We start from the raw sequence: 27,269 nt of genomic DNA on the forward strand, positions 1-27,269 counted from the left end.
ATGGCTAATCCTTTTGGTTGTATAAGCCTGTTCATAACTGTACTACTACTTTTGCGTAAATATCAAGTTGATGCAACGTTTGGATCAAGAATTAGTAAGTGTATACATAGTGCTAACAATGAATCCAATGTGTTTTGTGTAGCTGATGACTAAGCATATAAAATATACATTAATTTTAATAAAAATATAGGGTATTATAGTAGCACATGTAGCTACATGTTATAGCTTTTGCTGTATGGCCTTTTTAAATAGTGTGTGGGTTCTATTTGTCATCCACATCTTTTATGTTATGACTACTTGTTTGTCCTATTTAATCTGCTACACTGATAGTTGAGCTAGTAGTAATGCTGTGACATAAAAGTTCATGCAAGCAGTGCAGTTAGGCTAGACAATCCTACTTGATTACATGCTTCCTCATCAACAGTCTTGTAGGGCTGTGGGAGGTCATCAAATACCAATGGTGGGTCTAGAAATTTTCAGAGGGAGTTTCAGGTTTAGGCAACAGGGGAAGATCTAAGATATTCTCATGCAGACATTAATCGAGTGCCCCAGACCCTAGGGAATCTGAGGGATGTAATGTTTGTAGAGCCGCCACATGTTCACTCAAACAATATCGAATGCCATTTAATGAGGATCACAAGACATACACGTGCACATGATTACAATGATTTTAAGTGTTCAGTTACAATGAATAATAATGTAATAACTAATAATAATTACATCTCCTCCCTTCTTAGTTATCTAGCTCCTCTGTCAGTCTGGAGGGTGGCTTGTGGCTCCTTGCTGGCCGTTGCAGCTCAACATCTGTATTTGCTCCTTTGGCATTAAGTGTTAATATATTATTAAACTGTCTATTGCTTTCAATATCAGAACAGTTTTAACTGTAAATATCCAAAAAGTGGTCATGTGACCAGCAATCCCATTACAGCTATACAGCCTATGTGCTATAGCACTACAAGATGTAGAAGTCTTTATTAAGGTAAGAAATACACTTATCTACTTGTGACTTAAATCACCCTAAAATACAATGATTTTGAATAAGCCGTCCAATTTAACTATTATGGTATTTTTTGGTAATGTGATCACTTTTTATATGTTTTTATGTGTTAAACTTATCCTGATACCTGATGCTACAAGCAATCCAATAACAAATTAGCGCTTGTTTGCTTTATCTTAAAAGGTCAGTCTGTGTGAATATCTCCAGAAACAACAAAAGGAAGCACCTTCCTATTTTGAGTTGGAAACCCTCCTCAGGCACAAGCCTTTATCCTTAATATACAAATACAAGCTGACGGATCAGCTAAATTTGTCAAGCGCCCATAAGCACCCCTAAAAGTTTTTTCTAGGTTAGTCTCGCATCCAAAACACTGGGTATTTGTGCATTAGCGCAAGCCCAGCTTGGTACGAGACTAAGATGTGCCAGGGATATGCAAGGAGGTGGCACACAGACACTCACTGTAGGTAGATCTGTGACTGCAGTTAAACTCTAAGTTACAGGTCAAGGCCACCAAATCCATGCCAAGTCAACAGTCAGGGGAAAAGATTCCAACCCACAATCAAAATATCATTGCTAAGTTACAGGTTAAAAATTGAAAAAGGCTCTTAGTCAAAGGCCACAGCAAAGTTTTGGTTTAACTGTGATCGCAGATCTATCTACAGTGCATACCTACAAGACACCCCCTTGATATACTGCCCTTACCAACCACCTTCAGCACGAGAAAAATGTCCATATGCACCCCTAAATGTACGCGTTTAATTAGATATATGATTTCTTGATTTTATAGTCAATATTTATTTACTGTAGAAAGTAATTAAAGTTATTAAAAAAGAAGAATACATGGATATTATAAACTAAATACCTAGGGCCACTTACAAGGCCCATTTTTGGGGAAGCATGTGATGACCTATAAGATACAGAGTGACTTTCACAGATGTACATGGTCATAAAGAAAAAGGATAGGGTGCAGCGAAGCCACTCCAAAGTATTACTGTAGGGTAAGGCAGTGCATTTCAGCAAGCCAGCGATTTAAAAAAGTGATTGATTGCTTTTTTCATATGCCCTTAGTTGTTGCAAAAACCAATGGAGTAAAAGAGCTAATTCCACTTCGCGGACACAATCACCACACTTGCTCTTCTTCTGCATCTTGTGACATCTATACACAGATGGTATGATACATTGTGGTAGTTCTGTGCATTGGGTAAATCAACAAAGGAACTTCCCAAAATTCATGAGTATGGATGTCAGCTCTGGTGTCATCTTGTCGGTTAGCTGATTAAGGAGTAAGCACTTCTCCACTGAGAAGTTGACGAGGTGGCTCAATAGCAAACATTTGAAAACAACTCAGCTGTAATGTCACATAGGTCATTATGACAAACAAAAGTCAAACCACCCTGTCGACATATCATTGCATGATCAGTAGTGAAAGATGTGTCACACATACAGTGGCCAAGAGTATTCAGCAATTTCCATCCATAGCACAAGTGGAGGGCATTCCAAAACTTCTGATAAGTAAGATGGAAACCCTCAATATGCAGTTCAAATAACTGACTGGTATTGTACAAGCTATGCACTGTGCTGTGTATGTTGAATGTGTGGGACTTCATATTGGCTGTAAGTGTATGATACCACAAGGTGCTAGCAATCTAAAAGAAAGATATAGATTGATGCCTTATTGTAAAGCTGAACTACTGTATGTTGAATATGAGAGTATTTCTTTGGTGGTTATCATGAAGGTAGGAATTGTAGAATCAGTTAAGCTTTCTGACATTAAATCTGGTGACATTTTTGTTCTTTTTGACTTAATGCTGATTTTAAAAGTAAACCGGCTCAGAAATTTTTGAAAAATCACACTTTGAGTTTCTGACATTGAATTTGAGGACAATTTTGATAGTTACAGTACTTGATTACGTTAACTATTTTAAATATAAGCTTAACTGAATAACCTCCCAACTAAACTTAATTAATTACTTGTGAATGTTCCAAAGCCTCCAACACTTTACTATTCATTCTGTCAGAATTGAATCCTTTCTTTCTTACCCTCAATGATCAAAATGGAGTTCACTAACCCAACCGATAGTTGACGATGATCTGCATGATTTGTCATTTCGTCCCCAGTAATTAACAACACTAAGATCTGTGATTTTACACTCATCTATGGGTTCTGGTAAAATGATTTTGAACATACTTGATTTATCTGTTGATTGTAGTATTTAGTAGAGTATTTCGGTTTTGAAAGCTAACTGCATTCCAGAAATCAGCCATCCCCACCTCTTGAACTGTGCCTGATAGCTATTGTGATTGTAGTAGAACACAACTCAGTTGCCACAATGAAAATTGACTAGTCATGTAGTGCTTAGAGCTGAATGTACAGTAGTGTACTTGATATACCAACACTATACACCAGCAAAATAGACATTAACTCTGCTTAAAAGCAAACATCCATGGCAAGCTGGAATTCTGTTTAGCAAATTTATAACTTGCAAAGTTTGATTTTAGTCTCACCAAGCTTTGCTACAACTGTATATTCATACTGTATTATTATATAGCCCTTCAATTTCATACAAGGACATTATTGATTGGAATGTTAGTATTGCCAAATTGCTCAATGTTTTAATTGCCAAGCTTTAAATATAGGCAAAATTTAATTCTAGTGATGTATGGTACTGTAAGTATGTAACTGTTAGTTTACAAGATTTAATTAAACATAAAATTTGTGACCAGGCCTGCAAAAATAAGTCATGTGAGTACATAAAATTTGCCTACTTTTTCAAGTTTTCCATTGCCCATAGCTTTTTATACCATCATGCTATGGCTTTGAAATTTTCAGCATGTATTAAACAATCCAAGTGCTTTATACCATAAATTGCAGAATGTACATATTATATTTCTGTACTGAGATATGCTCTATTGTATGAAAGGATTATAGTTTGTGCCTACATGCCTTATTTTCGTAGGCCCGGCCGTATTTATGACATGTAACACAGTTGCCATACTTGATCACACTGTTTACAGACACAGACACACAAACACACACACACACACATAATCCATGGCCAGCTAGTTACAGAACATAATAAAACATAATTCATGTCATTTTTACTTTGTTGTAGGACCATATGTGAGTGTTTCCTTCAGCCACAGTGTATATAGTGCAATAGAATCAGATGGAAGAGTGGCTGTAACTATTGTGGCTTCCAGATACCATTATTCTAAACCATTTTCAGTGAAGATCAAGTCTAGTGTCAGCACTCATCTAAGACCATATGGTATGGTAAAATAGTGTATAGTAGTATATTGTGAATATTATTCTGTAACTTGTTGTAGCCTCATCATCAGATTTTGATGAAGGTACTCAAGATGTATGGTTTTCATCTGGACAGACTGAGGCAACTGTATACATTCGTATTAATGATGATAATGTTGTCGAGAATACTGAGGCATTTAAAGTGGAAATACTGATATCACAAGAAAAATATAATAATGATATAAAGTTTGGTGGACAAACCGTGGCAATTGTGTACATAAAAAATGGTGAGTATATACTCAACTGACCGGAAATTTGTATTTTCATGCTCAAGTTATTTTGTACATACAGTAATTATATACCTGCTATAATCACCCGTGAAGTCCTCCACCAGCCTCAAGCCAGTATGTATTAATCACATTGCCACACAGAAAATTGCAAGTTATTTGCACTTGTACCATCTTTGCCTACATGTCAAAAGCATGGTGGTAAATAATTGCCATATGAATAGAATGCTGGAATGGCAAACTTTTTTGTTATGATTGTAGTAAGATATTCGTTATCCTAAACTATTTAATCATTCCTAACAGCTGTTGTGCATGCCAGGATACACATACTGCTACAATTACATAAGCATATTAGAAGTGGGTAAGCCTCTTTTTAATACTCTGTATTGCTGTTTCCTACTAGTAACTAGGACTGCCAAAAACTTTTATTCGGAATAATACCTAGGTAGGTATTGCGCTTGAATGGATACTTAATGTTGAATAAGAATGGTATTTAGTAAGTGGCAAGGTAAAAACATTTGTACTCAGCTATACAGCCATCCTGTAAACACACAGTTTATTTTGATGCCACAACATCTAATTCCTTGTAATTTACATCTAATGGTATGGTAAAATCATCTAATTCCTTGTATTTGGCCTCAGTATATAGTATTGTGGTAATACATAGTATGACTATATATTACAGAGCCCTAGTTAGTAACTACAATCATAGTGGTACTAATAATAATGTTTATTTAAGATACAGTAGCCACCATAGTAAAGAAATGGAACAAGTTCCAGAACACACCAAGTGTTACGTGGTTAAAAATGTTTGGATTATACACAACATACAACTTGACAAATAAACATTAATTTTGTTCTCTGTAAGTACAATGCAGTTTCCATGGTGATATAAATTGTAATATTTGAAGCTGCAAAAATGGTATGAGGTCATAATGATTACTATTAACCACCCTTTGGAGGACACAGAATCTTTTGTGGTCAGTTTGTTTCTAGAGGATTAAGTTGGGACTCTCTTATCTTTACACACTACTGTAGTGCTACTGCTCCACTGTATATCTAGCAGTAATAATCTAATGGTATTTAACATTACATGTACACCTTTGATTATTTACAGATGATAAACAGCCTCCATCACCAAGTGAGAACTTATCGTATGTGTTTGCTGTGCATGTTACATTTATGTCTGTTTAGCAATTACGGTACAGTTCAGTAAAGACAAATACATGGTTGATGAATCTACAGACTATGCTTCATTAAAAATAATAATCAACAGTAATATCAAAAGGAGATATCCAATTTCATTTAAATACAAAGTATTTGTATCATACAAGTTTTCACCTAATGCAGGTTTGTATTGATTTATACATATACGTAATGCAAATGTCTGAGTAAAAAATTAGCTAGTACACTTTACACATTTGCATAATTAGTGGAATTCAGAAACGGTATTTACATGCAGAAGCTTTTGAATTTTAGGAAGAGAAAATAAAAGCAGACTCATTTATATGTGCCAGTTAATGGCTTTGTATCATTTCAAACATATATTGTGTGAATTATTAATAACTTTAGATACACAAACTTTAATAAAACATTAATGTCTTTATAAAATGTATTATTTTTCTTACAAAAGGGATATTATGGTGTCAAAATATTTTTTTAGTATAATAATGGTTATAAAACACATGACCACTGAAGCCACATACAGCTACACTAAATAGCTAGCCGTGTGTGTCAAATAGTGTCACCACATACTATTTGGGTCTGGGATTTTGCCTTGCTCATCAAGATTCTGGCTCCTTATGCTTACACAAGTCCCTAGTGGGATAGTAATTACAATTCCTCTATTAAGCACACAGATTAAGGGTGGATCCAGGGACATCTGAGGTTTCTGAGATTTGCAAAGGTATATACAATACTCTAATAGAACAGTCAGCTAACCTAATAGAACAGACTTTTTAGTGTTGCTTAGTTTACTACACCAACTATCAACACAATAAAAATAATCAAAAATCGTTTTTCAGAGTGGTTAAGACCTAAACTGTTTCCTAGGAGCATGCCCTCAGACCCCCAAATGGCATTGATGCATGTCTGTTGTATGGCTCAAACTTCACAAAGCTCCACCTCTTACCTCTTTAGTCTGCTCTTGATACTATGCCAACAGAAGCCAACCAAAGCAGCCAATATCAATCACCTCCTACCATATTATGTTTGAAATGTAAAAAATGTTACCAGATTCAATTTCAGAATAATAATACGTATATATATATATATATATTTCAAAAAAGTTCTAGGAGAGCATGTCTCCAGACCCATTTGTGTGCGTGCAACAGAAAAATTGGAAACCTGTCACCAAAATTTCTGGAGCCACCCTTGCAGATATTAGAACATACTACCAGTAGTTGTTCACATGTTGATAATGCTGTTATAGTTATGAGTATAATGTATAAGCATCACATGTAATGATAAAATAGTATACATATGGTATAATTATGTTTTGTTATAAATTCATGCCTGTAAAATGCATATCTCAAAGATTGAGTCCCTTTAATAGAACAGTCAACAACTCTAGTATATTAGTGCAGCCATCAGCTATATAACATTACTGTTTCATTGGAGTACAATGATTAATTCAGTGCTTCCTAATTTCATAATACAGAAATATTAATTAATCTTTAATAAACCAAAACAAGGACATAAAATTGAGCATAATAGGCTGGATTCTGGAACATGCAGCATAGCATAATACACAAAATTAAAGGCATAATAGGCTGGTGCCTAACATAGAGAACGCATGTTCAAAGGGGAAATGTTTTTGCAGGTCTCTTAGATATTTAATATATCAATTGCATTTATGCATCAATATTTTGCTTTCTGCAGCAAGCAGTGCTGATGTACAAACTGGTCTATTCTTTGCATATGTACCTGGAAAACAAAATGTGGTTTATATAAAAGTTCAAATATTTGATGATAAACTGTTGGAGGGAACAGAAGCATTTAGAGTGCAGTTGTCCATACCAAACCATCATAAAGAAAATGGTGTAAAACTAGGAGATCCTTCAGGTGCTACTATTTTCATTAAAGATGGTATGCATGTTGTCTTTTGTAGATAGAATAAAATTAATAAACTGTGTATTGTAATACGTAGATGAAAAGCAACCCACTCCAAGGCCACCAGCAACTCGTAAGTTAATTGTCACATAGTATGTAATTGCTTGTAAATCCAAAATTGTGTACCTTTCATTAGCCCCAATTACAGTTCACATTGAGAGATCATTCTACACAGTACAAGAATCATGTACTATGTTATCAGTGACACTGGTGGTAGTGGGAGAAGTGAGGGAAGAATTTACAGTTCGGGTCATTACGGATCCTTTCACACCATCAGCTAGAGGTATTAAAGAATCAGAAATATGCCTACTACATTATCTTTGTGTATTATGTCTTGTTTAATTTTAACTAACGAAGACTTTGAGAGTGGCATTTACACAGCAAACTTTGTGCCAGGACAATCACGAAGCAGTGTTTGTATTGTAGTCATTGATGATGACATCAGGGAAGGAAATGAGACATTTGGCTTGTTGCTAGCCATTCCTATACCTACTCAGAAACTCAATGTCTCAGCTGGCAATCCATCCTTTGCTGATGTGAAAATAATAGGTATACAGGGCAAACACCAAACAGTACTTTATATTTGTCTCATACGTATCAACATGTTGTTATTTAATCCACAGATGATCTTGATGATGGTATGGGGTTACCAGTTCAGTTACCTCCTACAATGGAAGAAAGGACCACAATGTGTGTATGTAAGGATCGTCCTACCCCATCACCAACTACTCCACCTCCAATGACTACTCCACCTCCAATGACTACTCCACCTCCAATGACTACTCCACCTCCAATGACTACTCTTCTACCTCCAGTGATCACTACCTTTATTCCCAGTCCTTCACCCAGCCCCAGTCCTTCACCCAGTCCCAGTCCTTCTCCCAGCTCCAGGCCTTCTCCCAGCCCCAGGCCTTCTCCCAGCCCCAGTCCTTCCCTCTCTCCCACACCAATAATAATGGTGTCATTTAAGGAGAGTTCTTATTCTGCACCAGAGGGAAATGGCAGTATCACTTTTACTATACAATTATCACAAGCTTTTGATGAACCAACTTCTGTGGAGTTCTGTACACAAGAATCTGACCCACTATCAGCTGAAGGTGTGTACTGTACTATTTACAGTGTAAATGCTTTTATAAGTAATGTGATTAATGCCTGAGAATATTTATATAATCTACTGTATTTGTGTAACAGGTGTTTTGATTCCTTGACAGAAATTGGTTCAATTTTTTTATGCATAGGTTGCTCCATCCTCCCTACTCCAAATAACATTACCATTAGGCATGTTTCTAGGGGTTCACCAGTTTCTCAGCTTTAATTTTTTTTTAAAATAAGGTAATGATTATTCAGCTTGGCTAGTTTCCATCCCCCCAAAATAATACAAACAAAAAATTATACAAGATTGAGATAGTCTAATAGAGCAGTCAGTCAAATACTCTAATAGAATAGTTGCCACATGTAGTCTAACACTATTAAGAATCCTCCACAGTTGCTGAGTATGCAAGAAAACCTTCATCCACAACATCATTCCATGGCCATGAGCATATTTTGCCTACTGAGATTTTTTTGTAAATGAAATGCACGTGGTTCTTTGTATGCCATTCTATATGATGATTTATTTTAGGCTCACAACTTATGACTGTCACTAAGGATTAATAATATGGAGAAGAAAGTCCTTCATAATATGGAGAGTCCTTTGTATGCCTCTCTATATTATTAACTCTTGCTGTCACTGGTCCATGCAACTCTTGATCAATGCAGACTACTTAGAACTTGACTTAGAAAGTATAATTCAGTATGATTAAGATGTTTTGCCCATAAACTACTCTACATCAAAAATTTCAGTCCTGACACATACTAAGTATCTTTAGCATCTACCTACTACTGTGTCCATGGTGCACCCCTCCCCCCTGAATCCACCTCTGTAAACTCTTCATTTCCTTGCGTTTTGGACACTTTATGCATAAACACAAAATCTGAAAGAGTTAAGTGACTTGGTATGTAACATGCATTGGAGTAGATGGTCATGTTCTGCCTATTACACAATTTTGAGCATAAAGAACAGTACTTGAAATATGCCTGTAATCAATCAGCTGATTCTGACCCTAAGAGGCAGGCACATACTGTACTGAAATTTACAAGCAGTTTCTGCTTCATTTTTCATGCAGTAGCCAGTGTATATATAAATCATGTCATCTTGAACTAGACGGTAAAGAATTGGTACAGTATAAATATACAGTGGAGCAAATTAAAGGTAAGCCATGAATTTTATCTCCTGCAATATCATTATGGAAAAAGGCATGTCTCTGGAATGTACGGTGTAAATGTGAAAAATAAAAACCCATATCATTAGGTATTTTGCTACTTGTCTAGATCAGTCAGTAAGATTAACTACCCCTAATATAGGAAATACTTTGTACCAAATTTTTTCACACTTATGGTTAGTTTACTAATATTTTTCATATACATTGTATAGGAAACTTGATTTAAATATAACCAAAACTGTATCCAACCCAGGTGCTATAAAAAAGGAAGTTACTTTTGGCTATATAGTTGTAAATTGTGATGAGGTTAGTTGCAAAAGTCACACTAAAATAGCAAGCTGCAAGTCAATTGAATGTTACATATATGTATGTGTGCACCTTAAATCTCTTTTGACTAAAAGTACCTAAAAATCCAACCTTGAGATAGCTGTTTTCTCCACCATTTGATTTGCAATCCAAACGGCGTAAAACATTATTACTTTTAAATTTTCTTTCACTATTAAATTAATAAAACATTATTTTAATAATTGCTTTCAAACCCTGCAACTACAATCTATTCAATTTCACCCCCTTTAGTTCACTATTTCCTTAAAAGTGCTTCCAGATCCCAATTATTTCCTTTCAAATTCAATCTCATCACAGCTATTTTTGAAAAATTTCCTGAAGAGTATCCCCCCCTCCCCTGACCAAGCTAATCAGTGAGAATGCCATTCAGTCTTCCCTTCCACTGGAACTTTGCTACAGAAGTCCTCTCTTCACTTTAGCTATTTGGACAATCATAACAATATAGAGTACAAAAAACAAAAACACAACTATACTTCAAGCACAAAATCCCCCCTCCCCCTGGATTTCATACCTGTAGAAGATACAGTTTTTTAGCCACTGATACAACCAGTAGTTCTAAGTTATCATGACAGCAATGAAAGATAACCTTCATGGTACAGTAACAAGTACAGCACTTCGTGCAGTACTGTACATTACTAACTATAATGAAGAGAATTAACAAAACTTTCCCTGTTAATATTTCTATAATTATCTTGCTATACATGCAACATTAATATATGCTTGCAGTTGATGCTGCAGTATATCTTCTTCACATATGAACATTGTACTTACAGATAGCAGAGACTACACTGCTATTTCCAGTGAAACTGTCACATTTGCTCCTGGTGAAACATGTGTGTCTGTGGTTGTTAGTGTAACTGATGATGAAGTACATGAGAAAGATGAGACTTTTGTTGGCTTACTGAAGACAAGTAATTCAACTCCTGATAATGTCTTAATTGGGGAACCATCCATGGCAGGTGGTATTATCATTGATGATGATGATCTCAGTAAGAATATTGTATAAATAATACTTTGGTCTATAGTTCAAGCAAACTGTAGTTATAGTATTTGCATTTGTTTTTGGTTTTCATTATAATTGTATAGACATTAAACTCCACACTATTCAGTGATACTTCTGATGTTGTATATGCTTTATTCTTTCAGTTGTCAGATTCCTGAATGACACTAGTAGTGCTGTAGAGTCTGATGGTTCCATACTGTTCACTGTCATATCACTGGTGACATCTGATAATCCATTTACTGTGCAAGTGTGTACAAGAGACATTGATCTCTCTGCTGAAGGTTTGTTTTTTATATATGCGATCTGGTCTGTGAAAAGGAGTCTTATAGCCTTTTCAATTGTCTGTACTTGGCAACCTGTAACTTAACTTGTGAATGTGGTATCACCCTGAAATTTAGTCACCGCATACCCCTAACATAGCACTATGGCTTGGTCTAATATGAAGGTGATAGGTTAAAAACATGAGGAGTTAAGATTTATATAGTCAAACTTGACAATTTGGAAAGGCTATAAGACCCCTATTTGCAGACCGGATCACATATAATAACGATATGACTGCCCTCTACAGAATTACTAGGTGTGTCTCAATTATGGTTTTATTGTCAGTATCTGCACAGTGCAACATTATTATTTTGACAAATGTAATCTGCAAACTCCCAAATAGAGCATACATTTACTGATACATTATATTTATATTTTATTCCATCACTAGCTGATGTAGACTATACTAGTGTGGTGACCAACATCACATTTAACAATGGAGATAACCGTCAAGTCTTTGCTGTTCCTATCACTAATGATGATATTGCTGAGGCTGATGAAACATTTGAAGTTTTTCTGAAGAATATTCCAGATAGTCCTTATAATGTGATCTTTGCTGATCCATCAGTCGCTGTGGGGACCATTTTTGATAATGAAATACCTAGTGAGAATACAACACCATTATGTAGTTGACGAAATGTATTAATGTGATTCTCCTACCTATTAGGTGTTGAGTTCTTGTTCAATTCAACTACAGTTGATGAATCTGATGGTGTTGCAACTTTCACTCTTATTTCATCATTTCCATCTGATGAACCTTTCACTGTTCAAGTCACTTCAGGAGAGACTGATCCGGTGTCTGCAAGAAGTATGCAAGCACATAATATGGAAAATTAACATTTACTGCATAGTAACATAATAAGTATTCATGGTCAGAAACTTACCTACAAAAAGTCTTTACAACTTATTTGGTCAAAATGTGTTTAATATGTGCGTATATTTTATTTTTGATTGGCTGAATTTATTATGAAGATTTTCATTGCTATACAGAGGATGATGATTACACACCAACTGTGGTTAATGTAACATTCCCAGCTGGAGTTACCATGGTTAATATAACTGTACCAGTTGTTCCTGATCTTGTGATTGAAGACACTGAAATGTTTCATGTAAGAATAGATGAATTACCTGATCAACCTGTCACATTAGCAGAACAAAACATTTCACTGGGCATCATCATTGATGATGACACTCCATGTAAGAAATAACAGTACTGATCCTTTCATAATGATAGCTGCTTGTGTAAAAAAGTAATTTTATAGAGTGATATCTCTTTACAGTGACTGTGAGGTTCAACACTACTGTGGTCAGAGATGACGAGTCAGCCGGTAGTTTGATATTCTTTCTAGAAACCAACAGACCTGCTGATGTATCATTTACTGTACAAGTGTGCACTGAAGATGATGATGATGTGGGATCAGGATCTGGATCTGGATTGGAGTTGGGAATGGCCACAGGTACATTGCTGCACATATAGGAAGTTTCCTATGTAAATGTACAGGCTTGTAAAATATTTTCTGTTCAGTGTACATACTGCAATCCCCTTTATTTTTCCTGCAAAACTTTTTCATATGCAAAAAATTATACAAACCACAATTTTGTAGAAGATTGAGATACCGTATTAGAGCAGTCAACCTATGAAACTATTTTACACAAAAATGAAACATTTTTGTACAAAAATGAAATGAATTATGGTAGATAATGCATGTATGAATCCATCATGGGTACTGTTGTATGTAGCTGATGATGATTATGTTTCTGGTGCCTTTGATGTCACATTTGGTGTTGGAGACACTAGTGCAGAAGTTTCCATTAATATAACCGAAGATACCATTGATGAAGGCAGTGAAGTTTTTGGACTAGTTCTCAAGAGAACAGATGACACACCAGATTTAGTGGAGATTGTAGATCCAATGAGAGCCACTGGTACAATAGTTGACAATGATGAACCAGGTACAGTATGGTGGTAGTGACCACAGTCACCACACAGATTAATAGTCCAATTTTTATGCATACATGTGCACATATAAATGACAGTGTACACACATTAACACACAGGAGTGAGATTCCAAAGTGATTCCAGCACTGCTCCAGAGTCCAATGGCTTCATTACATTTTTATGTACTCATCAAGGAGATGCTACCTTTGGATCAAGAATCAGTAAGTAGCTAGCTAGTATATAGCATTATAGCTAATTTAATAGCCACGGGAAGCGATTCTTCAGGCAATCAGCTCTATGAGAGCCGTTTCAAGAAGAAATTTTCTGACTGATTTCTAACTCCCAGATAGCTATACAGTAGATAAGTAGCTGCACGCAAGTTAAGACACTGCCCTTCCTGGTGCAGCAGCGGCGGGTCCACATTTTGGAAGAGGGGTCACCTCTTTAAGGTCGGCATGGCAAGCGGCGTCATGGGCATGGTAGCTAATTGATGAATCGCAGCCTATAGCTAAGCCTACGTAGCTATGCCTAGCTAGCTAGCTAGCTAATTCTGCTAATTATATATCTACAGCCGGAAAAAAATCACCAAGTAATGTCGTTTTGCAGTTGAATCTTTTTAGCCTTTACAGCAATTTTTGAAACAGTTTCAAACGTTATACCGTACGACAGGAAATTGTGAAGAAAGAAAGCCGGTCTCGAAGAAAGTTGAAAATTTTGCCCATAAGCGCCCTTAAAAGCTTTTCCTGGGCTTAATGCGGTTGCTCTTGCCAAGTTGCCAACCCACCGACAGCACTAGTAAAACGTCCATAAGTGCCCGAAAAGTACCTGTTTAGGTCTATGATTTCTTCGAGAATTTCAGGCAATAGCTACCGATGAGAAATTTCGTGTCATAGCCGGCTGGACTACGGTCTTAATTAGGCGAGTCTTAGGTGGTGGTAATTATTTTAGAGGCGTTTCATGCTCTACATTGAAGGTAAACGGGACGAGATAAAAAATAGTGATGTAGCCTGTATGGCTGAACCCAAACCATAAGAGAGAAAAACCGTCATTAGATTGTTTAAAACACACAATTACAATACCTCAGACACTACATGTGACCTGCTATAATTATGTGAACAAAATGTACAGTTTAAAAAAAAGCTCTGATGTGAGGAGTAAGAAAATGGCCCAAGCACTGAGTCAATTGCAGTTGTTGAGTATAGCGTTCTGTATCCTAAACGATGATCCAGCTCTGAAATTCGTAATTGGTACTCTAGATTTGTACTCACGAGACTACTAGAATTGTGAGAACTGATTCCTTAGATTGTAGAGGGTGCTACTATCTATGGAACCAATTGTGGTATATATGTGCAAGGGAACCTGAGGGTATGAAGCATTGCAAAATTATTGCAAACCCTTTTGTAACCACTGACTAATTTTGGAATGTGGCAGCTAGCTATAGATATAGTCAGGGTACCCTGACAGCATTCATTCTAAGAAATTTGAAAGGTGACTGGGTTAGTCAATAGCCAGCTTACTAGCTAGCTAGCTATCAAATTAATTTTCACATTGTGAGTTCCTGACATTGAATTTGAGGATAGCTAGCTAGTTGTGTTAACTATTTTGAAAACAAGCTAGACTGTTTAACATCCCAACTAAACTTAGCTAATTACTTGTGAATGTTCTAAAACTTCCATTGCTTCACACCATTCCCTCTGTTAGAACTGAATCCTTCCCTTAACTCTTTCATAACCTCAACGATCAAAATGGAGCTCACCACCCCCAATCAATAGTTGATGATGATCAACATGATTTGTCATTTCGTCCCCAGTAATTAAATACACACTAACATCAGTTGTGATCTACTACAATCACAATAGCTATCAGGCACAGTTCAAGAGGTGGGGATGGCCGATTTCTGGAATGCAGTTAGCTTTCGAAATCAAAATACTCTACTGAACTACAGTCAACAGATAAATCAAGCAGTTGCCACAATGAAAAGTGACTAGTCATGTAGTGCTTAGAGCTGAATGTACAGTAGTGTACTTGATATGCCAACACTATACACCAGAAAAATAGGCATTAACTCTTGCTTAAAAACAAACATCCAAGCTAGGTTGGAATGTTAAACTTTTGTCAACCAAATTGCTCAATGTTTTAATTTCCACCAAACTTTAAATGTACAGTAGGTAACTTTTAATTCTAGTGATGTATGGTACTGTAAGTATGTAACTATTAGTTTACAGGATTTGAATAAACATAATATTTGTGAACAGGCCTGCAAAACTAAGTCATGTGAGCACACAAAATTTGCCTACTTTTCAAGTTTTTCATTGCCCATAACTTATACCATCATGCTGATGATGCTATGTATGGTCTTGAAATTTTCAGCATGCATTAAACAATCCAAGTGCTTTATACCAAAAGTTGCAGAATGTAAATATTATATTTCAGTACTGAAATATGTCCTATTGTGTGACAGGATATAATTTGTGCCCACATGCCTTATTTTCATAGGCCCAATCGTATTTATGCTGTAGTGGCATGTAACACAGCTGCCAAACTTGATCACACTGTTTGCAAGGATACATATATAATGGCCAGCTAGCTACAGAACATAATAAAACATTCTTCATGTCATTATTACTTTGCTGTAGGGCCGTATGTGAGTGTTTCCTTCAGCCACAGTGGATATAGTGCAAGAGAATCAGATGGAAGAGTGGCTGTGACTATTGTGGCTTTCAGATACTATTATTATAAATCATTTTCAGTGAAAATCAAATCTAGTGTGAACACTCAACTAAGACCATATGGTACAGCTAGTAGAGTTTGCATTGGCTTATTTGTCTCATTGTTTTTTTCTTGTTGTAGCCTCATCATCAGATTTTCATGAAGGTACTCAGGTTGTATCATTTTCATCCAGACAGACAAAAGCAACTGCCTATATTCGTATTAATGATGATAATAAAGTTGAATACACTGAGGGATTTAAAGTGGAAATATTAATATCACAAGATGTATATATCAGTGGAGTGAGATTTGGTAAAAATTCTATAGCAACTGTTTATATTAAAAATGGTGAGTATAGTCAACTGAACATGCATTGTGGGCACGTGACGTTTGCATACTTTAAATTTCCATGCTATGTAGCTATCAGCTTTACAGCTCTTACTATATACATTTCAATTGGCTGTGTAATACAAGATTTAGAATGTAAATAATCCATTCCAGGACTGAGATACTACCAGTGTGGTGTGGTTTGCGCCACTTTGTTTTTGTAGACCCAGTCTCATATGATGAAACATGTACTGAATACGTATTTTGTATTTCCATAGATGATATAGCTACTACTCATCCACCAAGTCCTCCACCAACCCATCCACCAACAAGTTATAAAGGTAATCTCACTGCCACACAGGCAATATATAGTGTATTTACATTTATAGTGGTTCTGTGTTTTGTCTACTACTAATTCAACAAGTGTACATCACTATAAACCATTGTGTGTGGTTGAATGTAGAATTGCATTTGTATAGGTGGTGTAGTAAAAGTCCGTCTTAGTCAGAAGGAGTACAGAGTGAAGGAATCTGATGGATTTGCTGTGATTAAGTTACTTGTTAGTGGATACAGGAGGTCTTCAATACAAATTGGAGCTAGAGCATTTACACCCACCAAATTTGACTTACCAGCAGGTTAGATGTATGAGAGATAATTGTAATCATTACTATTATTTTATTACACTTTCTCTACTTGCAGCGGTTGGCAGTGATTTTAAGATTGGTTATTATTATGTCAACTGTCCCTCTTATGCCAATGAGGCTATTATTAAAATTCCTATCTTCAATGACAACACTGAAGAAGAGACTGAATCGTTTGCAATCACTTTGTTTAAGAAAGATAAAGGAGTAAATATTTGGGACCCTTTCATTGCAGAAGTCATAATAGAAGATGGTCAGTACTAGCAATAATTTGTATTCTATTTATTGTAAACAAGTGACCAAGTGTAGAGTATAATACCACTAGTATATTAAAAATTATGAATTTAAAAAATGAAGTAGGGATCCAAGCGATAAAAAGTAGTGAAACAAGAGATGAACAATGGTAGTTATTACAGCATAGCTCAGTGGGAAATCCCTACTTTGGCATGGGATAACAATTATTTTGTGTTCATTGCCAAAGTAGGGATTTCCCACTGAGCTATGCTGTAATAACTACCATTGTTCATCTCTTGTTTCACTACTTTTTATCGCTTGGATCCCTACTTCATTTTTAAATTCATAATTTTTAAACCAGGCGCACGCCCACAGCCGGCCGAAGGCCGGCTGTGGGCGTGCGCCTGGTTTACTGTAATTGTTTCCGTAAAAGTGTGTGTGTGTACCTATCTACCTATCTATGTTTGTCCGTACGCACCCACGTGAGCAAAATCGTTTAATAACGGTAAAAGCAACTTTTACGTAAGAAGTAAAAGTGAAATGAAGTCTGTATTAAACTTCTGCACAAGTGAACTTTGCTCTGAGGTGGTTTCTTTTCGGCGGACTGAAATACGGGTGTGGTGACTTTCCTCAGACTATCTTCCCCGTGAGGTTTTCAGGAGTTCTGCATACTTTGACGTATTATGGGGGTAACTTGCCTTTGTTAATAAAGGGAAGATTTTACGCCAATGTCTCCTTTGTGTACTTAATATTAATTATTTGACTAACCTTTGACGTGTCCAGGGAGGTGCAGCACTGGTTGCTCTTCGCCACCAACCAACTGTTGTTGGTAGTGGTGGTTTTGGTATGTGCACCTGGTCTCGGTTGCTGGGTTAATTTGATTTAAAGAATTTTCAGTCCTAAGATTTCTTTTTTGGGATCAATTGCCTACCGGGTCTTATATTTTTATTTTCCAGATGTGCTGATACTTGGGCAGGGAAGGACTTTGGTGCCCAGAGGCATTCTACGCACCAAAGGCCTTCCTTTAAGCCATGATTTGGTCTAAATACTAAAACAACCATCCTAGAGACCAGGTACTATCACATTCCCTCTATCAGGAATGGAGATGCTGCGAATGCAGCTAGAGCTTTTAAAAAGCTCTGTTTTCAGAATGGCGAGACCAGCATTGGCACTGGGCGGCCGAATGCTGATCTGGATTCTGAGAAGTGTGGAAGAGGCAGCATTTGCTAAGAAGCAGTGTGTCACACTCTTCGCAACGAGGAGCTGACACTGACCAGCTGTGGCAGAGCTGTGTGCCAAGACTCCTGTTGGGGGAGGTGGCATTGACTCATGAGGGGGGGGGGGTCACATGCCAGGCACTCCCGTTCTTGTATCACATCTGTTGGGGGAGGTGACATTGACTCATGAGAGTCGCATGCCAGGCGCTCCCTTGCTTGAATTACATCTGTTGGGGGAGGTGACATTGACCCATGGAAGTCACATTCCAGGCACTCCCTGCCTGCAGTGAGCAAAGGAGTGCGTCGTGTGTATCAGTAGCTGTAACAACAAACAGAAAATACAGTATGCAATATTGGGTAATAACTGCAACAGCTTTGGCATGGCAGAGCAGTGGAAGTTCTGGTATTGGTCTGTGATACAGTCTCCTGCCAGGCGCTCCCTTGCGTTTGGCATCGCTGCTTGGTAATGGCCCATGATAGTCTCCAGGCTACACTACCACTTAGCATTGGCAGTATAATAGGTTCACCTGCAGGGAGCTAATGAGTACATCAATGCACAAGTATGATAGCATCATGTGATAACAATACAACGGAGGCGCAGTACTGGCTAGTTGTATCACCACCAGTGTGCCTGCTCGAAGGAGTGCTACCATTGAAGCGATTAATAGAGGGTGGAGTGCAATGTATATGTATATATGTGTGTGTGTTATACCCTGTATGTGGGTCAACCACGTACATTTTTATTGGAATTTATTGTTGTAGGTATGATGTTGCTGTGAAAACTGGTATTTGTGCATATGAGGGATGGGATGGGAGGGTAACACTTGTCTAACAACTAATGCCACATGCTACTGCGCATGTGCTAGGATTCTTATTAGTGCGTCGTTATTCTTATTAATGTCTCGTGTCTAAGGATGAATGCTCGAGGCCACCATCAAGTTCAACATTAACTTTGTTTAAAGGTATTTTAAACTACATTTAATCAAGACACATGATAGTGTGTCGTGTGGCCCAAGAAGCCGGCGCGCCACACCGTGAGTATATTGACAGGAAGAACGAAAACGTCATTTTCACACCTTTGTATCTCGGTGATCACTTATCTGATTGGAACCAAATTTGCTACACAGTTGCCCGCCAGCCAAGGGAGTCTACATTCCAAATTTGAAGGAAATCGCTCCAGCCATTTCCGAGATACGAGCTGCCAAAGTTTCGTTTTTTTTTTCTTCGTTTTTTTTTCTTCTTCTTCGTCTTTTCGCACACTTGCAAAAATTGCTATAACAGGCAAACGCGTACTCCGATCGCCTTGAAATTTGGCACACAGAAAGGGAGTCCAAAGGCGAATCCTAGCATCAAATTTGGTACAAATCCGATGAATGGTTCAGGAGTTATGACCGATTATTCGCGTAAAACAAGATCGATTTGTTGTCACGCCTACAGGGTAAACCGCTTCATGGAATGAGTTGACAATTGCTATGTAGATGGAGTAACCATCTTAGGAGTGCCCTTTGGTGGTTTGAAAGGAATCGAGATAAAGACCACGGAGATATGACACAAAACCCAACCTGTGTCACAATTACGCGATCGATTTTTATGAATAAAAAAGTATTAGTTTTCACGCCTACTAGGCAAACCGCTTAGAGCAATGAGCTGAAAATCGGTGTATAGCTGGAATAATCTTCATAGAAAGTCCTTACAGTAGTACAGAAGAATCGGATTACAAACCACTGAGTTATGATTCGAAAGCCAACTCTGTGTAGCAAATGCGAGATCAAGATACTCTAATAGAACAGTCACCCTAATAGAGCATTCGGCTAATTTATTTACTCCATTATAGAATTTTATTACATCACAAGTTATTCTGTAGGGAGTTCAGCTGCAAACAGTTAATCTTATAGACAGTTCAGCAAGAAGACAGTCACCATGTGGAGAGTTAAGCAAATATATCACTATAGAGATTCAGAACATTACAAGTCACACTGAAGAAAGTTCAGCTATAAACAAGTCATGCACTGTGTAGAGAATTCAGCTACAATTAAGTCACTCTCTAGAGAATTCAGTTACACAGAATTCAGCTACACACAAGTCACTGTGGAGAGAGTTCAGCTACAAACAAATTACCCTTTAGAGTGATCAGCTACAAACAAAACACTTTGCAGGGTGTTCAGCTGCAACAAATCAACCTTTAGAGCGATCAGCAATGAACAAATCAACACAAATCTACCTGTAGAGAGATCAGCTAGAAACAAATCACCCTGAAGAGAGTTCAGCTACAAAAAATCACCCTGTAGAGACATCAGCTAGAAACTGACACAATGTAAGGAGTTCAGCTACAAGCAATCACCTTGTAGAGAGTTCAGCTAAAACAAATCAACCTGCAGAGAGATCAGCTACAAACAAATCACCTTATAAAGAGTTCAGCTACAAACAGATTACCTGTAAAGAGATCAGCTACAAACAAATCACCTTATAGAGAGTTCAGCTACAAACAGATTACCTGTAGAGAGATCGGCTACAAACAAATCAACCTGCAGAGAGATCAGCTACACACAAATCAACTTGTAGAGAGATCAGCTACAAACAAATCACCCTGTAGAGAGATCAGCTACAAACTACACACAATGTAAGGAGTTCAGCTACAAACAAATCACCCTGTAGAGAGATCAGCTACAAACTAGACACAAAGTAAGGAGTTCAGCTACAAGTAAATTACCTTGTATAGAGTTCATCTAAAAACAAATCAACCTGTAGAGCAATCAGCTAGAAACAAATCACCCTGAAGAGAGGTCAGCTACAAAAAATCACCCTGTAGAGATATCAGCTAGAAACAAATCACCCTGAAGAGAGGTCAGCTACAAAAAATCACCCTGTAGAGATATCAGCTACAAACAAATTGCCCTGTAGAGAGATCAGCTACAAGCAAAACACCCTGTAGAGAGTTCAGCAACAAAGAAACCACCATGTAGAGAGTTCAGCTACAAACAAATTACCCTGTAGAGAGATCGGCTACAAACAAATCAGCCTGTAGAGAGATCAACTACAAACAAATCACCTTATAGAGAGTTCAGCTACAAACAAATTACCCTATAGAGAGATCGGCTACAAACACATCAACCTGCAGAGAGATCAGCTACACACAAATCAACTTGTAGAGAGATCAACTACACCCTGTAGAGAGATCAGCTAGAAACTACACACAATGTAAGGAGTTCAGCTACAAATAAATCACCCTGTAGAGAGTTCAGCTAAAACAAATCAACCTGCAGAGAGATCAGCTACAAACAAATCACCTTTTAGACAGTTCAGCTACAAATAAATTACCTTGTAGAGAGATCGGCTACAAACAAATCAACCTGCAGAGAGATCAGTTACACACAATTCAACTTGTAGAGAGATCAGCTACAAACAAATCACCCTGTAGAGAGATCAGCTAGAAACTAGACACAATGTAAGGAGTTCAGCTACAAGCAAATCACCGTGTAGAGAGTTCAGCTACAAACAAACCAACCTGTAGAGCGATCAGCTAGAAACAAATCACCCTGAAGAGAGGTCAGCTACAAAAAATCACCCTGGAGAGATATCAGCTAGAAATAAATCACCCTGAAGAGAGGTCAACAACAAAAAAATCACCCTGTAGAGAGATCAGCTAGAAACAAATCACCCTGAAGAGAGGTCAGCTACAAACAAAACACTTTGCAGAGAATTCAGCTACAAACAAATCAGCTTGTAGAGAGATCAATTACACACAAATCAACCTGTAGAGAGATAAGCTAGAAACAAATCACCATGTAGAGAGTAGCTACAAGCAAAACACCCTGCAGAGAGTTCAGCAACAAAGAAACCACCATGTAGAGAGTTCAGCTGCAAACAAATCACCTTTTAGAGAGTTCAGCTACAAACAAATCACCCTGTAGAGAGATCAGCTAGAAACTAAACACAATGTAAGGAGTTCAGCTACAAGCAAATCACCCTTTAGTGAGTTCAGCTACAAACAAATCAACCTGCAGTGAGATCACCTACAAAAAAGCACCTTGTACAGAGTTCAGCTACAAACAAATTACCCTGTAGAGAGATCGGCTACAAACAAATCAACCAGTAGAAAGATCAGCTACACACAAATGAACTTGTAGAGAGATCAGCTACAAACAAATCACCCTGTAGAGAGATCAGCTAGAAACTAGACACAATGTAAGGAGTTCAGCTACACAAGTAAATCACCCTGTAGAGAGTTCAGCTAAAACAAATCAACCTGCAGAGAGATCAGCTACAAATAAATCACTTTACAGACAGTTCAGCTACAAACAAATTACCTTGTAGAGAGATCGGTTGCAAATTAATCAACCTGCAGATAGATCAGCTACACACAAATCAACTTGTAGAGAGATCAGCTACAAACAAATCACCCTGTAGAGAGATCAGCTAGAAACTAGATACAACGCAAGGAGTTCAGCTACAAGCAAAATCACCCTTTAGTGAGTTCAGCTACAAACAAATCAACCTGCAGTGAGATCACCCACAAAAACGCACTTGTACAGAGTTCAGTTACAAACAAATCACCCTGTAGAGAGATCAGGTAGAAGAATTCACCTTGTAGAGAGTTCAGCAACAAAGAAACCACCATGTAGAGAGTTCAGCTGCAAACAAATCACCCAGTAGAAAGATCAGCTAGAAGAAGTTACCTTGTAGAGAGTTCAGTTACAAAGAAACCATCATATAGAGAGTTCAGCTACAAAGAAATTACCCCGTAGAGAGTTCAGCTAGAAGAAGTCACCTTGTAAAGAGTTCAGCTACAAAGAAACCATAATGTACAGAGTTCAGCTACAAAGAAACCACCTGCACAGAATTCAACTACAAACAAATTACCCTGTATAGAGATCAGCTAGAAGAAGTTACCTTGTAGATAGTTCAGCTACAACAATTCACCCTGTAGAAAGATCAGCTAGAAGAAGTCACCTTGTAGAGTGTTCAGTTACAAAGAAACCATCATGTAGAGAGTTCAGCTGCAAACAAATCACTCTGTAGAGAGTTCAGCTACAAAGAAACCGCCATGTAGAGAGTTCAGCCTCATACAAACCACCTTGTAGAGAATTCAACTACACCAAATCACCCTGTAGAGAAGAAGTTACCTTGTAGAGAGTTCAGCTACAAAGAAACCATCATGTAGGGAGTTCAGCTACAAAGAAACCACCATGTAGAGAGTTTAGCTGCAAACAAATCACCTGTAGAGAGTTCAGCTAGAAACAAATCACCCCGTAGAGAGATCAGCTGGACGAAGTCACCTTGTAGAGAGTTCAGCTACAAAGAAACCATCATGTAGATAGTTCAGCTGCAAACAAATCACCCTGCAGAGAGTTCAGCTAGACGAAGTCACCTTATAGAGAGTTCCGCTACAAAGAAACCATCATGTAGAGAGTTCGGCTACAAAGACACCACCATGTAGAGAGTTTAGCTGCAAACAAATCACCTGTAGAGAGTTCAGCTAGAAACAAAATACCCTGTAGAGAGACCAGCTAGAAGAGGTTACCTTGTAGAGAGTTCAGCTACAAAGAAACCATCCTGTATATAGTTCAGCTACATTTCAAGTCACCCAGTAGAGAGATCAGCTGCACAAAAAAAATATGCTGTGGGGAATAATGGGCATGTAATAAATATATGTATATAATTTGTATAATTACTAATGAAATCAAAAATAATTTAAGTACTAAAATTCTTCTTTAAGTTCTTTTCTTCTTCCTGTATACAAAAAGAAGTGATATCTAATCAAAAACAGCCAAGCTGTAAAAAAAGGTGCGGCCCCCAAAAAGACCATGGTGAAATAAGATGTGAAATCCAAGGTGGCGGCCAAGAAATGGCTGTGATGGTAGGTTAATGGTTACATTTTAATAACGACAATTCAGGTGAATTTTGTGCCGCTTGGTCTTGGCACCAAATTCACCTGAATTGTTGTTATTAAAATGTAACCATTAACCTACCATCACAGCCATTTCTTGGCCGCCACCTTGGATTTCACATCTTTTTTCATCATGGCCTTTTTGGGGGCCGCACCTTTTTTTACAGCTTGGCTGTTTTTGATTAGATATTAATTACTTGACTAACCTTTGACGTGTCCAGGGAGGTGCAGCACTGGTCGCTCTTCGCCACCGACCAACTGTTGTTGGTAGTGGTGGTTTTGGTATGTGTACCTGGTCCCGGTTGCTGGGTTAATTTGATTTAAAGAATTTTCAGTCCTAAGATTTCTTTTTTGGGATCAATTGCCTACCGGGTCTTATATTTTTATTTTCCAGATGTGCTGATACTTGGGCAGGAAAGGACTTTGGTTCCCAGAGGCATTCTACGCACCAAAGGCCTTCCTTTAAGCCATAGAAAGGTGAGCCCCCCCCCCCTCCCCCATCAGGCACACAGGTGGGTGGGGGGAGAGACCTTTCACCCAAGTATCTAGATTATGTGTTTTGGAGATACCGGCTGTTTGGGAACAGCACTTATGGTGGGTGTGCATGTCAACAAATTGTGTAGGTCAACCGTTATAGCGTGAAGCCACTTTGCGGTAGTGTCAAGACAAGTACGGTAGCAACATGAAGTGACTGTACAACACTATCAATATGACATATGCAGTACTATTAGACAGTCCTTAGTACATATAAATACACCAATTACATGCTGAGGTTGTCAAAAGGAGTCAGTGACGACCAGCTGCGATGATCTTGGACATATTTGCTACCTCATTGGGAGGTCTGATATACCTTTTAAATGCGTTGCTTTTCCAGCGGCCAAGAATTTGTATGTGAGAGTCTGGCAGTTTGGCTAGAGACGCAGACGTTGCTGCCCCAGTCCGAAGGCTATGTGTGTTATAGCGGCGCTTATCGAGTTTGAGGCTGACCATCAGGGACTGGAGGCCTGCACGAAGCATGGCTCCCGTCCAGCCATTTCCTTCTTCAGTGATGAAGAGTGGGCCTGGTTGTTCACTCCTTCTGCCGAGGTATGAAATCATTACTTTTATTGGACATACCAAGCTATCGATGGCACCCATGTGCACCTTGGCATCCTGCCTGAATGGGTCTGTTTTGGATTCTTTGAGGGACAGTTGCAGGAGACGGGGTTTCTTCCTGTTGTCAACTGCAATATCCTTGAGAGATAGGTGTCATGATGGATCATAGGAGCCTTCTGTAGGAATTGTAAACTTGCTGACTCTTAAGAACCCAAAAAGGGGGAGACAGCACATAGCCCAGAGTGTGGTATTACAATAGGAAGGAGGTTTCTTTGATAGGAGGGCTTTTATGTTATAGAGCATCTGGATGGTAATCGGCAGTCGGGTTTTTCCTTAGTGCATGCCTGCTTGGTGCTTTTTGATTCCCCTTAAGATGAGATGGAGCCTAGGAGTGATTTGGCGGTTGAAGTGGTTATGAAGCTCCTTGCATACATGCATGTGTCTAACTGCTGATAGATACACCTTGATAGTTCCCTGCGAGATGTTGGAGGTAGCTAGGTGCGATATGAACAGAGTTAGGGTGCACTCGGATGTTGGGATCGGGTGAACACTTGCCATTTTACAGAAGTTAACATATCGTCTTCGTCCAGCCGTGTAGGTGTTTCTGCTGGATTTGGCCAGTCCATAATGTAGTAGCTTTTGGGCTTTGTTCAATAGCTTGTTGAGGTGAGTGCTCCTTGGTAGGTCTACAAATGGAATTTAAGTATGTATGTGTGGCCTTGTTTGCAAGTGTCTATTGGGATTTTTGTAACAAGAATGGCAAATAAATTATCAACTAAGTTAATCATACAGCAATTACAATGAACAGCATAAATCAATTACATTGAACAACAAGTGTATGGTCAATTATGTTGTAGCGTTGTTTTATGTGAGCTCATTAAGTATGTGATTTTTTATTTCTTGCAGGTGGAGACCCTTGGAGTGTATTGATGGTTCGCTTGAAGTGGCGAAGAAAAGAGGGAGAAGTACAGTCTTGTCTCCGGGGTGATATGAGCTTCAACAGTGACGTTGGGATTGATGCAGGGGAGCGGCAGGTGTAAGGGTGCAGCTTTAAGAATTCTGTTGATCTGTTTCTGGATAACTGGTCTGTGGCAGTGTTCAACGTGCCTGGAATATGGCAAGCTGAGATCTTTATATCAAAATGAGCTGAGAAGAACCAGAGACAGCGTAAGAGGTGCATGACCATTATTTCCTTTGAGGATCCTTTGGTAATGGAGTTAACAACACTGCTGTTGTCACAGTGGAATTCCACTCTGCTGCCTGATAGTAGTGGCTCCCAAAAATAGCGCATCTTAAAACAATTGGTGCTAGCTCCTTCGCCATTATGTCGATTTGTGCCCAGTCTTTTGACCATGCTAGTTGCAGCCACTGAGATCCAAATACTGCTCCACAACCCCAGGACCCTGATGCGTCTGAGGCAATTATATAGTCTGGAGTGGAGCCGTTGATAAAACTGAGCCCGTTCCAATGTGTGATGAAGAGGTGCCACCACCTAAGATCTGAGCGGAAGCCGCTTGTGAGACGCGTAAAGTAAGATAATTTTTTGAGGCGAGCTGCTAGTCTGTACATTCTGGACACAAAGGTCCTTCCTGGTGTTACCACCTTAGTGGCATGCTGCAGCAAGCCTACCAGGGATAAAATATCCCTT

At 38.2% G+C, this 27,269-nt stretch overlaps 1 protein-coding gene across 1 annotated transcript; it reads left to right on the plus strand.

Annotated features, from left to right (window-relative positions):
- On the plus strand, positions 1 to 26,661 carry LOC136253841 (adhesion G-protein coupled receptor V1-like). Its single transcript, XM_066046501.1, has 24 exons — positions 1 to 94; positions 4,111 to 4,266; positions 4,325 to 4,531; positions 5,649 to 5,672; positions 5,726 to 5,881; positions 7,412 to 7,618; positions 7,680 to 7,715; positions 7,779 to 7,925; positions 8,000 to 8,191; positions 8,266 to 8,739; positions 11,022 to 11,237; positions 11,395 to 11,532; positions 11,964 to 12,176; positions 12,240 to 12,380; positions 12,563 to 12,769; positions 12,853 to 13,029; positions 13,313 to 13,525; positions 13,631 to 13,732; positions 16,148 to 16,303; positions 16,362 to 16,568; positions 16,826 to 16,888; positions 17,027 to 17,182; positions 17,247 to 17,441; positions 26,528 to 26,661. The coding sequence occupies exons 1-24, from the start codon at positions 1 to 3 to the stop codon at positions 26,659 to 26,661; spliced, it is 4,011 nt and encodes a 1,336-aa protein (XP_065902573.1).
- The last annotated feature ends 608 nt before the right edge of the window (positions 26,662 to 27,269 follow it).

This window comes from Dysidea avara, chromosome 4, assembly GCF_963678975.1.
Source record: "Dysidea avara chromosome 4, odDysAvar1.4, whole genome shotgun sequence".
NCBI lineage: Eukaryota > Metazoa > Porifera > Demospongiae > Dictyoceratida > Dysideidae > Dysidea > Dysidea avara.

What these genes read in the sequence shown, in the direction of transcription:
- LOC136253841 (XM_066046501.1), top strand. Translation starts at nt 1, where the DNA reads ATGGCTAATCCTTTTGGTTGTATAAGCCTGTTCATAACTGTACTACTA. An exon ending in TACTATTTTCATTAAAGATG is followed by an intron (nt 7,619 to 7,679) that starts GTATGCATGTTG and finishes TGTAATACGTAG; the next exon opens with ATGAAAAGCAACCCACTCCA. An exon ending in TTTTGATAATGAAATACCTA is followed by an intron (nt 12,177 to 12,239) that starts GTGAGAATACAA and finishes CCTACCTATTAG; the next exon opens with GTGTTGAGTTCTTGTTCAAT.